At 41.7% G+C, this 15,098-nt stretch overlaps 1 protein-coding gene across 1 annotated transcript in view; it reads left to right on the top strand.

Annotated features, from left to right (window-relative positions):
• The window catches only part of EXT1 (exostosin glycosyltransferase 1), a 271,276-nt gene extending 257,837 nt beyond the window's left edge, over positions 1–13,439 (top strand). The window contains exons 9-12 of the mRNA XM_001496434.5: positions 897–986; positions 7,030–7,190; positions 9,400–9,571; positions 12,900–13,439. Of these exons, the coding sequence (XP_001496484.1) occupies positions 897–986; positions 7,030–7,190; positions 9,400–9,571; positions 12,900–13,085 (609 nt within the window). The 3' untranslated portion in view covers positions 13,086–13,439. The remainder of the gene's footprint in view (positions 1–896; positions 987–7,029; positions 7,191–9,399; positions 9,572–12,899) is intronic.
• The last annotated feature ends 1,659 nt before the right edge of the window (positions 13,440–15,098 follow it).

The following is a 15,098-nucleotide window of genomic DNA, read 5'->3' as shown; positions in this document are numbered from 1 at the left end:
GATCTCCTTGTCCCCAAAGCCCTCACCGTTCACACACACACACACACACACATACATACACATACCTTACCATGCCTTATCCTGGAGTTGCCCATACTTTATTCATATACTATCGGCACAATTGTCCTAAACCCATGGACCACATGTGCAATTGTTTATTTACTATATCTCTTTAAATAAGCTTACTTTACATTTTAATAGAATTATTTTTAAATCACTACAACTTTTTATTGCTAAAGCTACTAATAGGTACATATATTTTTTTCTAATCTGTGCTAAAATAAATAAATAGAATTTTTAAGTGTGTGTCTGCACACCTCCTACAATGACCTGGCGTTTCAGTGGTGTGTGTCCCAACTTGGACTCACTGCTCCACCCATCTGCTCTTTCCTGGCCTCAGAGTGCTGGGTCTCTCCTCTGTGCCTTTGCATCCACTGAGCCCTCTGACGGTTATGCCTCATTTCTATTTGTACCTGGTGAGTTCCTGTCCATCGAGGTCCTGCTTGTCACTGCCATGAGCCCTTCACCTGCTCTTCCCAGCAGCTGCTTGCTGCATCCTCTGAATCCTGGCATTTTGCGTATCCAGCTGGCACTGATCACCTGCATATGGGTCTCTCCGCAGACTATGAACTCCTCCAAGACAAAGAACGTCTCTCATTTACCTTTGTACTCCCTTTCACTAGCAAGGTGTCTGTATACAGTAGGTGCCCAGTAATTGTGGAACAAATGAATCTGCACTGATGGGATAAGGAAGTCTTTAATGAGGAGTGACATGAGGGTAGAACATTCTTTCTGAAAGTGAGGATGGGGAATTTTCCTGAAAACAAGACTCTCAAGTTACCTCTCTTTTCCCTAATTCCCTCCCTCCCTCCTGCTTGCTGTTTCCTTACTTCCAGGTCATGAGCAGCCGTTTTCTGCCCTATGACAACATCGTCACAGATGCAGTGCTCAGCCTCGACGAGGACACCGTGCTTTCAACCACGGAGGTAAGCACCACACCTGAGGAGCGGGCAGTGGCCTCTTCACGCCGTTGCCCCAAACCCCAAGGATCCAGTGCCTCTTTTGCTCTTTCCTTGGCCAAGTCGAAAACATTTTTCAGAAATTCCTGCAGAGTCGGTTTTAATCAACCCAGTTCCTGGTAGCACCCAGCCACCACCTGGCACCCTCACGAGGGCCTTTCCCCTTTGTTTTCTCTGCTAATTGGCTCCTCATTTGTATGGCTGTGCCTCACCTCTCCCCTCCTGCCTGCCCTCCTTTTTTGTTTTTAAACACCATGGCTGCAGGCAGGTGTGCACAAGAAACAAGGCGGCGGGGTGGGGGGTGGGGGGGAACACCTGTTTAGCAGTGTCTTGAGACCACCCTGTCCAGAGCCAGCAGCCCACCCTTCCCCTAACAGTTACCCTAACGCCTGTGCAGGTGTGTATTGCCTTTGTTAGGGAAAACTATTCTGGGTTCTAAAGGCAGCTTTTCTGTCTCGATTTGAAGTGCTCATTCTCTTTCACCCCCACAAGAGCAAACGATTTCACTTCAAGGCTGAGATGGAGATCCTGCTATTTCACAGGATCGGGTTTTTGTGCCAAAAATAAGATTGTACAGAGAATGTGTGAGGAGGAGAGAGAGAAGAGGAAAGATAGATATGATAGAAAACCAATTTTTACAACTCGAATGAGTATTGATCTCTGAGACCTTATTTTAAACCATAGAGGGGACAAAAGTCAGTTAGATAAAAATGTAGTGTATGGGGCCGGCCTGGTGGCATAGTGGTTAAGTTATCATGCTCTGCTTTGGCAGCCCAGGGTTTGCAAGTTCAGATCCCAGGCACAGACCTACACACCACTCATCAAGCCATGCTGTGGCAGCATCCCACATGCAAAATAGGGGGAGATTGGCACAGATGTTAGCTCAGGGCCAATCTTCCTCATCAAGAGAAACAAAAAATGTAGTGTATCAGAAATGCATTATTAATCATAGCTGCCAAAAAGCATGGAGACTTAACTACTTATACTTTTCCCTTTCTTTTTTCCTTTTTATAGTTAATCATTTTCTTTTCAATTTGAATATCAGCACTTACCAGCGTGCACTTTCCTGGATGCCAGTCTGATTCTAATGGCCTGCTGCCCACAGAGCCAGGACTCGGTGTTAAACTAGGCTAGCTGTGTCAGTGTCTCTTTCTTGAAATTCCATAGATGCTTCCAATTTCCATCAAATGGAGTTGAACAGATATTATGTGCAAGGGCAACCTAAATAACCCCAGGACACAATGTCCTGGGCCTCACTTTGGTGAAATGCTTTCTGTTTAGCCCAAGCTCTATAAATACTTGGTGAATGAATGATTGGAAGGATGCATGCTGAGGGGATTAAAGTGTGAACAGACGGCCAATTGTGTCATGTGTAAGTGGGCAAGAGAAAGGGGTGGGAGGGGAGAAGATACGTTTAATGTTCAAAGGGAAAGACAGCTATGGAATACATGGTGTGGGACACTCCAGCGTGCATTTTTCTCCTGCTTCCTGCAAGGGAAGCTGGCGTCCCCAGAGCACACTCATTCAACAAGTATTTATTGAGAGATTTCTTTGTTCTGGTCCCCGTGCCGGGTACTTCGATTACACAATTCCTGCCTGTAGCTTTCAGAGTCATGGCAGCAAACAACATTCAAATCAAGTGATTCATATGAAGGAATTATTTAGAGAGTTAGGTGGGGTTAAAGGACCCCACAGAGATGGTGAGGCACCTGGAGAGGAACACTAGCAGAAAGCAGCTCCCACCACGAGGCCTGAAGGAGCGGGGGAAGGAAAGAGTGTTTCCGGAGTCCCTGAGAGATGGAACCAGGAAGAAGAGACTACCCCACAAGAGCTGTGATCATGGAGGGATGTGACAACTGGTGCCAAAGCTGGGAGGGGGCAGGGAAGAAATACCCTGACCTCTGTCTCTGTCTCACCTCCATTTTCCTGCTGGCAACTCCCCCATCAACCACCAGCCAGCAAGGAGGACCAGGTTGTGCCGTCCATAGGATGCCATCATCCCAGGGCACAGAGCATGGCAAGAAGATTGGAGAGTGGCTCTTGAAGGACAAACACAGGAAAAACAGCACATTGCCATGGTGGAACATATGGTTGTGACAAGTACAGCAGATACCTAAATCATTATCCTATGACCCGAACTATTGACTCAGCTTTTATCTTCCCCTGGGCACAAGACAATTAGTCTCACTCTAGGAGTTGTTTTTCCCTGCCCCATGATGAAATAACTTTCAGCTGCTATGATATATGCATGTGCTGGTGAATTTCCTTCCAAAGAATAGCAATTCCAGCCACTCAGTGCATGCTGGGAGGAACATGTGTTGTATGTGAAGTAATTAGAAGTCAATGTGGGTTGGAAATGATATGTAAATTTAAGAGACTGGCAATCTGGTTTACTTTTGCCTGCTGATAGTGGAGTGGCTGTGTTGCCTCAAAAGGTCCGGGACAAGGACTTCTCATTTCTCTTTTTTTAGGTGAATAGATGTTGGTTCATTTTATTTCCTCTCTAAGGATTCTTAGCTTGTTTAAATGTCTCTCTGTAGTATTAAGGATAGGTTTTTAAGCAGCATCCTCTAAAGGGTATTAGATATAGTTGGTTTATAGTTATTTACATTTATCTGGGTTGCTGCAAATTCTCAAAAGAAAACAGATGTTGGTTTTTAAGAGAAAAGACCTGTGAGCTGACCTTTGCCTTCTTTGATGTGTTAATGATCTGCATGAAAGCAGAACTATCACAAGAATCATAGTTTTATCTGAATTTACTTTTGAGTTCTTTTGAAATGACTTGAAACAGCTTTGAGATAGTAAGAAATTCATGTGATGAAAACACCCCATTGGGTTCTATAGTAGTTGCCAGGGCATGTGTTTCCTTTTCAAAGAATAATGGAAAACCCCAAAGAGTGCTGACAGGCAGGCTGATTCTTTGACAACGTCTGTATAATATACTATCCCGTCAGTTAGCGCCATTAGTATTGAACACCAGGGATGATGTGCAGGTTATGGTGACCTGATTTCAATTTTCTGTCAAATACTGTCCTCTCCCCTGCTGTCTTTTAACTTTGAGATGCCTCACTGCCCGCCAAGCTTCCGTTTTGTTTTTTTTTTTTTTTTGGCAAGGAAGATTGGCCCTTAGTTAACATCTGTTACCAATCCTCCTCCTCTTGCCTGAGGAAGATTGTCCCCAAGCCAACATCTGTGCCAATCTTCCTCCATCTCGCATGTGGGACACCACCACAGCATGGCCTGATGAGCGGTGCACAGGTCCTCACCTGGGATCCGAACCCACAAACCCCAGGCCGCCAAAGCGGGGCACACAAACTTAACCAGTACACCACTGGGCCAGCCCCCACCCCCACCAACCTTTCTTTATACAGGCTCCACCATCCAACTTTTCCCCACCCTGGATGTTATAGTTTAGGGGAACAAGCTATATTGTTAAGGTTTTATTTTATTGAAATAGGGCACCAAAATAAACTTTCATAAAAATTTGAATTTGTGACTGTTTATAAAAATAGTGAATTCTGACTAAGCCCAAAGAATATGGAGATAAAAGGACCCTTACAGATCACCTAAACCAGTGTTTCTCAAAACATGGTTTGTAGGCCAGCCCAGTGGTGCAGCTGTTAAGTGTGCATGTTCCACTTCAGCGATCCGGGGTTCACCAGTTCAGATCCCAGGTGCGGACATGGCACTGCTTGGCAAGCCATGCTGTGGTGGGCATCCCACATATAAAATAGAGGAAGATGGGCATGGATGTGAGCTCAGGGCCAGTCTTCCTCAGCAAAAAGAGGAGGATTGGCAGTGGATGTTAGCTCAGGGCTGATCTTCCTCAAAAAAAAAACAAAAAAAGATGGTTTGTGCACATTAAATAGTCCTGCATGGTTCGTGTCAAGCATATTTCATTTTAACAATTATATATTTACCTTAATGTTTGGTAGAAAATAATATAGCCAGCAGTCACACCTAGGGTTTCACCACCAGGTTTATCTGGAATGAGGCTAATTTAAAAAAAAAAAGGAATAGGCAATTTAAAGAAAAAAGTCATTGAATGTGTGGTATGGGAATGTGGCAGAAGCAGGGATGATGTTACCTATATGGTAAAAGCTTGGGAAATAGTGATCTAGGCTTACTTGCTTTGCCTTTTTTTTAAATTGAGGTAAAATTCATATAACATAAAGTTAACCATTTTAAAGTGTATAATTCAGTGGCGTTTAGTTCATTCACAATGCTGTGCAGTCATTGCCCATTATCTCTATCTTAATTCTAAAACGTTTTTATCACCCAAAAAGGAAGTTACTCCCTAGCCTTTGGAACTATCCATCTGTTTTCTGTCTTTAGGGATTTACTTATTATGGACGTTTCATATAAATGGAATCACACACTATGTGGCCTTTTGTGTGGCTTCTTGCACTCAGCATAAGGTTGTCAAAGTTTGTCCATGTTGTAGTGCATATCAGTGCTTCGTTCCTTTTTACAGTTGAATAATATTCCATTGTATGGATATACCACATTTGGTTTATCTGTCAGTTGATGGGGTTGTTTTCACCTTTTGGTTATTATGAATGGTTATTTGCTCTGCTTTTGATCCTCTGAGAGGGCAGGAATTGGACTTGGCCAGCATCCCTCAGTCCCTCAGCCACTGCCACAGTGCCAGGACTTGAAATATTCGTGGAACAAATGAAATTTCCATCTGCGATGCTTATCAAGAAGAGATAGGCACAGGTGGGAGGGTGAATGTGTAACCTGTATAAGAGATCAATTGCTTTTAACACTGGAGCGACACACCTAAAAGGGAGCCTATGATGATAGTACACACCAAATCTGAAACGCGGTGGCCTGGGTTCAGATCTTGGCTCTGCCACTCACTGCTGTGGTTCAAGTAATTTCAAAGCTTGTCCATGTTATAGCATGTACCAGTGCTTCATTCCTTTTCATAGCTGAATAATACTTCGTTGTATGGACATACCACATTTGAACTTCCATATGCCTTAGCTTACCTCTCTGAATTGGAGAGTAGAAAATTACCTACTGAACAGCATAAATGAGTTAAAATGTATACATACCTATAACCATGCCTGTCACATTATCAGCATTACACGATTATGAGCATTATATGATTGTTTGCTGTTACTGTTATTATTAATTTTACTTTCTATGTAGTATATAGTATCATTCATCAAATAATCAAAGAAAATCAGAAATGAGCTTACACCTTTGCAAACAGAGTCTTTGCTAATTACAAATGTTAGTTTATAGCAGGTTCAGAAGTACCTGCTTGGGGTATTATAAGCCCTGGAACCTCATTTAGCTGCATGTTCTTTAAAATAATCCTGTGGCTTCACATGGCCTTGTTCCCACTTATTCTTGGTGATTTTTTGCTGTGGCTGCTTTTTGTGGTTTCCCCTGCTCTGTGTGTCTTCAAACCTGAGAGGCCTGCGTTATTATTTCCGTATGATATCTGCTCTGTATTCCTGTGACAACTTGTGTGCTTTTGAAACATCTTTTCTCTTGCTTGTAAGAAGATGCTCTTATTTTAGTCACTGTGCCTTTGCTGTGTGCTGTTATGATGTCTGCTGTATATTCATACTCTGGACGTCTATAGGAAATCTGCTCCCGTTTATAAAACAGATGTGCGTATGCCTCACGTGACTCAGGGATCACGTGCACCTCGGGGTTCAAGGGGCGGGGCGGGGGGGGGTGGTGAAGCAACTGCTTTTCTGACTTACTTTTAGCTTGAACAGACCAGATTTCTAAAGGACATATCAGCAAATGGGTTTTTTTCCTTCTTGCATTTCCCCCCTAATCTGAAGTCTCTTTAACAGAAAACATTAAAATGTGCATAATTATGGGGCAAAATGTCAAGCAGTCAGTTTAATTTGCTGATGAATACGTGGAATTAATGTTTCGCAACAGTGCCGGGATTTTGCATTATGGATTAGCAGGGGGAAGGTAATGTTTTGTCGACGTTTGTTAACACTGTTGATTGCTTGTTTGGCTTGTGTTCTGCCTGCAGGTAGATTTTGCCTTCACCGTGTGGCAGAGCTTCCCTGAGAGGATTGTGGGGTACCCCGCACGCAGCCATTTCTGGGATAACTCTAAGGAGCGATGGGGATACACGTCCAAGTGGACAAACGACTACTCCATGGTGTTGACAGGAGCTGCTATTTACCACAAGTGAGGAATCGAGACGTCTCGCCTCTAGATTTTTCTGTAGCTCCTTATATTCATTTCTGGCTACTGCATAAATAGGAACTTGGGCTAAATCTTGTTAACATTAACGAAAATTAGTTTGCATTCCTTTTTAGGTTTTGTCAATGTGGCCAACATGTGTCTTTGAAACCAATGAAACCTCTTAGCTTATTGCATTTCCAGAAATTATGGTAGTTTAACATCTTCAATTAGTCTGAAGTGTGAAGGCATACTCAGGGGTGTATGAGAAACTGAATGTTTAGAATAACAACAAAATTCTTGAGTACCTCTCTCCCAGGCACTGTTCTAAGTGCTTGGATTTACCATTGAGTAAAACAGAAAAATTTCCTACTCATGCAGGTCTTGTATTCTAACAAGGGGAAACACAATATACATAATAATTTTATAATGTGTTAAGGAGATGAGTTATATAGCAAAAAGACAAAGTAGAAGAAAACAATAAAACTATTCGAACATTAACAGGGTAAAGGATCAGAGGTGCTAAAGGTGGAGAAGGGGCAGGATAGAGGGTGGCCAGGGTGATCCTCCTGGAGCAGGTAAGATCTGGGCAGAGTCTTCAAGGAGGAGAGGAAGTCAGCCAGGAGAATATGTGTAGGGAGAGTGGTATGGCATAGGGAACAGCCACAATAAATGCCCTGAGGCAGAATGTTGGAGAAATCTCAAGAAGAGCAATGTGACTAGAGTGGAGTGAATGGAAAGTAGGTGAGAGAGGTCATGGGAGCCCAGATGTAGGACCTTGCTGTCCATCATGAGGACTTGATTTTCTTTAAGTGATGTGGGTAGCCAGTGCAGGGGTTTGAGCAGAGACATCTTTCTTATGTTTTAGGCGTCCACTCAGGATGCTCTGTTAAGGATAGACTATAAAGGGGGCCAGGGTAGAAGCAGGGAGACCTATTAGGAGTTGATTGGCATTATCTAGGCAAGAGATGAGGGAGCCTGGGACCAGAAAGTAAGCAGTGGAGGTGGTAAGTAGTAAACAGATTGTGGCATATTTTGAAGATGCTCCAGCATGATGTCCTGACAGATTGAATACAGAGTTTGATGAGTCTAAGTTTTTTGACCTGTAGAACCAGAAGGGTAGAGTAGCTAGCCATCAACAGAGATGGGGAAAGCTGTAGATGGAATCCATGTTAAAGAAAATACAGAAGTTCCATTTTGAGCATAGTAAGATATCCTAAAGTGTAAGATGAAAAAGGTCAGGGTTGGAGATACAAATCTGGGAGTCGTGTGCATATTTTTGGTCTTTATATCCAGAGGACTTGGGTAAGATTGCCAAACTAGTGAGTGTAGATGTTTAACGTTCCTGACAAAATTATTAATGAAATCCCCACTGTTCTGCCTTAGTAAGGTGAACACACCAATCTTAACCTAGTCTTTTTAGTAAAGAATAGAGAATCTTGACATCTCAGGGATAGAGCTGGAAATGCACAAGGTATAAGCATTTAGGCTGACGGAATCTTGATCTTAAGATTCCACCTCTTGAAAGTTCGTTGTTCCCTTTCCCCCTGCCACTACCACTCAAAGAATCTGATTCATTCAAATGATTTTCCTGTAAATATATGCTATATGTACTTCCAAAAAGAGTAGTGGGGTAAGAAATAATTCAGATTAATTGTGGGTTCTCCAAAATGATTGACTACCAGATTAATTAGGGTTTTGCTCTAATAGTGTTGAAAATATGGTTTATAGGCCACAAAAATAGAAAAGGGTATTGTTGCACTCAGGGTTATGGGAGAATATTGAATGCAGTTCTGATTAAGCCAAGAATTAAAATTGTAAAGCTGCTTGTAATGATATATAGATCATGTGGAAGTAACTTCTCCTGCCATCTAAGGATTCGGTTTCTAACCAACCAGCCTGATATTAAAGTTAGGCTGGGCAGGCAATATCTGCATCCATGTGTATCCCTGTACCTTGTCTTCTTATCTGTAAAACAGGGATAATAACAGTACCTATATGATAGGTTCCTTATGAGGATTACATAAAGCATTTCTTGTAAAGCACTTTCGAACATTATCTGGCACATAATAAGTACCATATGTGATAGCTCTTATCATCCTCATCCATGATATGTTTAGGGATTCAGAGAGTAGGTATGTGTTTTCTGTCAAAGAAGATCCCCTGTCATAATCTAATGATGGGTTCCTGTGAAACCTGTCTTTGGTTTTTACAGATATTATCACTACCTGTACACCCATTACCTGCCAGCCAGCCTGAAGAACATGGTGGACCAACTGGCCAACTGTGAGGACATTCTCATGAATTTCCTGGTGTCTGCTGTGACAAAATTGCCTCCAATCAAAGTGACCCAGAAGAAGCAGTATAAGGAGACAATGATGGGACAGGTAAGGGCAGGACAATCCTCCTCCACTGCTTTGCTGACGGGTGGTTCAGTCTGAGGTAATGAGGACTCACTGCTCCTCTAGGAAGCATAATGAGGAGATATCAGAGAAAAACCGCATCTGAAAGCTCTGAGCGAGCGTACGGTTGGCACATAGATAATTGGGAAGACGGAAGTCAAGGGTATCTTTATGTCAAGAATATAAAAGCTCTCATATAACCTACAAGTTGGCATGAGAAAGACATATCTTCTCTAGAGTTAAAGACCTACAAAGAATTTATGTAAGTTTATTGTAGGTGATTTTTTAATGAATAGTTAATAATACTCTCAACACAGCTTTCTAGTGGTTGCTCTGGAGTTGGATGAACATCATGATGGCAAACCAGCAGTCACAATGCTTGATTTTCAGTTCTAGAACCAGCATTTATGAGCTGTAGGCAAGTCAGTTACCCTCTGAAACTCATTGGCTCCTCTTTAAAATGGAAATGGTGAAATCTACCTCAGAGGGTTGAGATAACATGTAAAAGAGATTTTATAAAAGAAATATTGTTTTGAGTCATAAAAGTTTAGCACTAGGGGCTGGCCCCGTGGCCGAGTGGTTAAGTTCGCGTGCTCCGCTGCAGGCGGCCCAGTGTTTCATTGGTTCGAATCCTGGGCGCGGACATGGCACTGCTCATCAAACCACGCTGAGGCAGCGTCCCACATGCCACAACTAGCAGGACCCACAACAAAGAAGACTATACAACTATGTACTGGGGGGCTTTGGGGAGAAAAAGGAAAAAAAAATAAAATCTTAAAAAAAAAAAGTTTAGTACTAAAGATACTTGTAGGGAAATGTAATTCCAACTTTCTCCTTTTACAAGTAAGAACACTAAGACCCAGAGAATTTAAGCGTATTGCTACAAGTTGCCCAATCTTAGAGAACTAGGAGTTGAAGCCTAGGCTCTCTTCTTTCCACTGCTTGTTCTTCTACACCCCAGGGTCCCATTCCCAGGACGATCTGGATATGCTGAAGCTCATCTACCTTTATTCATCTTGGACAGAGCCCAGCACTACATGTTAGAAATCAAAAACCTTAAGTAAGACCATTTAGATCTACCCAAGTTAAGTCATGGAGCATCCAACAGGATTTCAGTCAACCTGAAAAGACATACTTTAACTTTGTTGTATCAGTTCAATTGTCTGGGGGTTTCCATGTACCTTGCTCTAACGGTTATTGAAAATCATATGCAAATCTAGCTTTTGCAAAGGAAAACTTAGCCCGGCCTCATGTTAACACAATTGATGGTTTTGCATTCACTAAATTTAGTAAGAGCAACAAATTTGCAGGATTTTAAGTTTATAAAATTTTATAATTCCATTTTTACTGAACACCTACAAGTTATTAAAGCACTGTTCTAGGTACAGGTCATGACAAAGCTGCTGTCCTTAGTGAGCAAACAGTCTAGTGGAAAATTCTATTTCCCTCCAACTACTAAGAGAACAGGCGAGAGGCTTTATAAGAATTTTTAATCTTTAAGGCCAAAAGGCTGTTCAAATTCAAGCAAGATATATTGTCTACTGTGTGTCCAGGCATTTTCATGTATATTATCTCATTTAAGGACACCGCATTCCTTTAATATTGTTAGCTCAGACAGTCTGATAACTTCTCTGAGGTTATGTACTAATTAGAAGTGGAACTCTAATAACATAATTTCTTAGGGGTTGGTGCTATGCCCTTTTCATAGATTTATCTATTTCTACCAAACCCATATTTCTAGAAATAATTTTATACATCTTTTGGGACAAATCTAAATTTAGCCTTAGGTCTAACTAGATGTATCTAGTTAGATATGTACCATATTTGCCCCATTCTACCCATCGTACACTTTTGTTTATTGAATGTTTGTATGACTGATGAAGTAAATGGATGTCATGCTCTAAGATTATGCTTTTATTACACAGGAAAGATATCTTATCCAATAGGTTGGTTGACCCAAGTAAATGTTAAAATCTAGAGGCAAAAGAGCTACTCAAATGATTCAGTGGGCTTTTTTTGTTTTTTTCATTTGTAAGAGGGAATAAGAATGAGCTTGAGCTCTGACAGTATTACCATTTGCATTTGTGAGCACTTGCCTAGATGTGGGGGTCTGGCTGTTTGGGAATGAGTGGGCCAGTCAGAAATGGCCTTCAAACCCATACCAACTTAGGAACAAAGTGAGATACATTTGGGACCATTTGCTCTGATATGAACTCAAGTGGTCGGCTTCATTTGATACTTTCTCTGATTTACCCAGCAGAGTTCTCCTAGCATAAATGGTAAAGAATGGAGCCTGAGTTCTGCCCCTTAGCCTTGAACAAATAATTTTAACTTCCCTGAACCTACTTCCTCTCTACTATGAGGATGTTATTACCTGAGTTGATAACTTGACCAGGTTGTGTGAGGCTCAAATGAGCTTCATGAAAACACTTTACAAATAGTATTTTGTTTATTATCCTGCTGCTCAAAGGTAACTTGACATTTGTATTTACCTTCAATGATTACTTTCAAGTATGTTGACACTTGTGGTTTTAAAGTGACTGTGAGTGATTCTCACAGTAAAATGTACCTTCCTATGAAAGTATTTTCTAACAACACGTGAGGATGCCAGCACATTGAACACAAACACACATCCATATACATCATTTGATAGTTGCCTAACGACATAAATGAATTTGTGGGTTTCCCCCCATAATTGGGCAGCCCACCTTTCCTTGTTTCATAAAAACATGGTTTTAAAGACATTATGCTTAGTTGGTCTATTTAAATTTCAGCACTCAAGTCATTTAAGGCTTTCTTCTAAATCCGTGTCAGTCATTTACATGGTCTAAACATATTTAACCAATCTTAGGGGCAACACAGAGAGCTAAAGAGATGGTAGCCATCTTTTCTACTTACCCAGAATCAACCAAGTAAACAAGAAGGTTTTAGAGAACCATCGTCGAAACCACAAACACACTGTTAGCCATAGTCTTTGATCCCAAGTGCAAACAGAAGTTTTGTATTTAGTGAGCACGGTAATTGAGGTTCAATTGGTAAGTCATTCACTGACCAGAGAATTAGTCAATATAGATCTTTATTTGTGTGTTTTTAGCACTGAGGAACGTAGCGTATCTTGGGAAAACCTTCTAGTGAAGCTGAAAACCAGGATCAGTGCTTGCATTTTCCCCAGGCACATGGATGGGGAAGCTTGGTACCCAGGCCAGACGCCAGGCTCTGCTGCGCGCCCGTGAGTCTGACTTGGTTTCCGCAGTGTCTCCATCTCATCTTACATTTCTCTCATCATCTTCCATGTCTCTTTCCTTTTCCCCAGACCTCTCGGGCTTCCCGCTGGGCCGACCCGGACCACTTTGCCCAGCGACAGAGCTGCATGAATACGTTTGCCAGCTGGTTTGGCTACATGCCGCTGATCCACTCTCAGATGAGGCTCGACCCCGTCCTCTTTAAAGACCAGGTCTCTATTCTGAGGAAGAAATACCGAGACATTGAGCGACTTTGAGGAATCCAGCCAAGTGGGGGAGGGGAAGCGAGAAGGGACAGGGGTCAAGCTGCTCTCTCTTCCCAGTGCAGATCCGCTCAGCAGCGGGGCCAGATTGTGCCAAGTATCCAAATAAACTTAGATGGACAGAATGACAAAAAACAAGAAAAGGCCAATGAGAACTCGACTCCTGGCTCCTGGGACCGCACGGGACTGCTCCAAACTCACCTCACTGGCTTCTATGTCCCAAGACTAGGTTGTGTACAGTTTAATTATGGAACATTAAATAATTATTTTTGAAATGATTGCTATGCAGGTTTAAACTTTTTTAATGATCAAAACTATTAAAAACCAGAGTTCTTTCTTTAATCAAAATTGTGTTGGTTGTGACTATTTCAAAGCTGCTACTCCTCTTCCCACAAACATCATTGCCATTGGTCATGCAGGGTTTCCTGCAGTTACAAAAGCTCAGGCTCCATGGAAAACACAAGTCACTTGACCCACTGTCAAGACATAACTGAGCATAAGTAAAGGCAAGTTCATTCTTCAGCCTTGCCAGTGCAAATTGTTTTCCACTTTGATTTTGCAGATCCACTTGAACTTTTGTCTCTAAAATGTCGCTGCATGAGAGAAAGTATTATGACTTCTGGGTAGGCAGTTCTAACTGAAAACATTATGTTTGGGATATGTAAGTATGATAACCTTCTTCATTGGGGGGGTGGGGGGAGTTAGTACCAAGAAAACACTAGTATAATTAAGAAATGTTCAGTTTGCAAAAGAAATCATTCAGACAATCCCCCAGCATATTAGGGAGATGGAAAGATTGATCCACAACAATAGCCCAATGGTTTTTAGGGGTGTGGGCTAGATAAAACATTCAACTGTTGACATACTTCTGCTTAGAGCTGGGGAAAGCTTTGGTTTAGAGGCAAAGGAAGAATGAGTATATTGGGGGAACATTATTTACAAGACAAGCTCTTTCATGTTTGTGAAAACCTCAAGTTTCAGAAGCTTCTGTATTGAGAAAAAAGTAATAATGTATCCATTCTCACCATCAAACATGAAGATTGCTGAGAAGTAACTGGGGGTATCTCTCACCATTGGGACCCTGATACCATTTTTGGTCAAACATTGCTTTGAGGAAGAATCTGGCAAACAAGATAATCAGAAACAAATGTGAATACTCTCCTATTTCATTTTAATTTGTAAATCTGTGGAGAAGTTTAGTTGTGCCTATTGTTAAAAAACATTTCTATCTCAGCAAATGCTGCTTTGAGCTTCTGATTATTGTAAAACTACAAGTATAAACTGAAAAAAAAATCTATATCTCTTAATTCCATAATAAAAGATGGAGACTTCTCATATTGAATGCTTTCTTCTACTTGGAAGAAGCAAGAGAGAATAGAGAAGAGAAAGACATTATTGGGTCCTCCCACCTCTGGTGCTGAATCATCAAGAAGCACTGTTGTTTTTTTCCCCCTAAACTCTCATATATCTCATAAATTTATTTCCAGGGTTGGTTTAGAAGAAAATTCCATTCCAGAATTATGTTCAAATAACTTCAAGTGCCTGGCTTAGGTGAGCGGAAACCATAAATCCAGGAGACTTTAACTCATCTTTGCTTTGTAGACCTCTGGAAGAGAAGGAACTTGCAGTGATAGTGTAAGGAGGGAGGGCGCTGTAGACAGGAGTGCAAGTAGGTGTTTTGCAGTGGTCTAGGGAGGTGACTCAATATGCTACCTAATGACAGAGCGATGACCAGCACCCACATGTCCAGATGCTGTGTTGTGACTGGTGCCCAGGGAATTGAAATTCAGTGAAAGAGGGGGGCTTTTCTGCAGCCTTGTGCCTCAGAATAGCTCCCTAAATCTCTCATCCAATTTGACGCAGCCTTAGCACACTCTCAAACATATGACATTTTCTCCTAAATGGATGTGACTTTCTCTTCTGTATTTGTTGAAAAATAATTCTTGTGTCGATGGTACTTGCCCCTGTTGCTTTCTTTGAAATGCCCTGTCTAATAGGTTTCATGCC

Source organism: Equus caballus, chromosome 9 (assembly GCF_041296265.1).
Source record: "Equus caballus isolate H_3958 breed thoroughbred chromosome 9, TB-T2T, whole genome shotgun sequence".
Classification (NCBI taxonomy): domain Eukaryota; kingdom Metazoa; phylum Chordata; class Mammalia; order Perissodactyla; family Equidae; genus Equus; species Equus caballus.
Note: the sequence above shows the minus strand (reverse complement) of the source record. Positions and strands in the feature narration are given on the sequence as shown.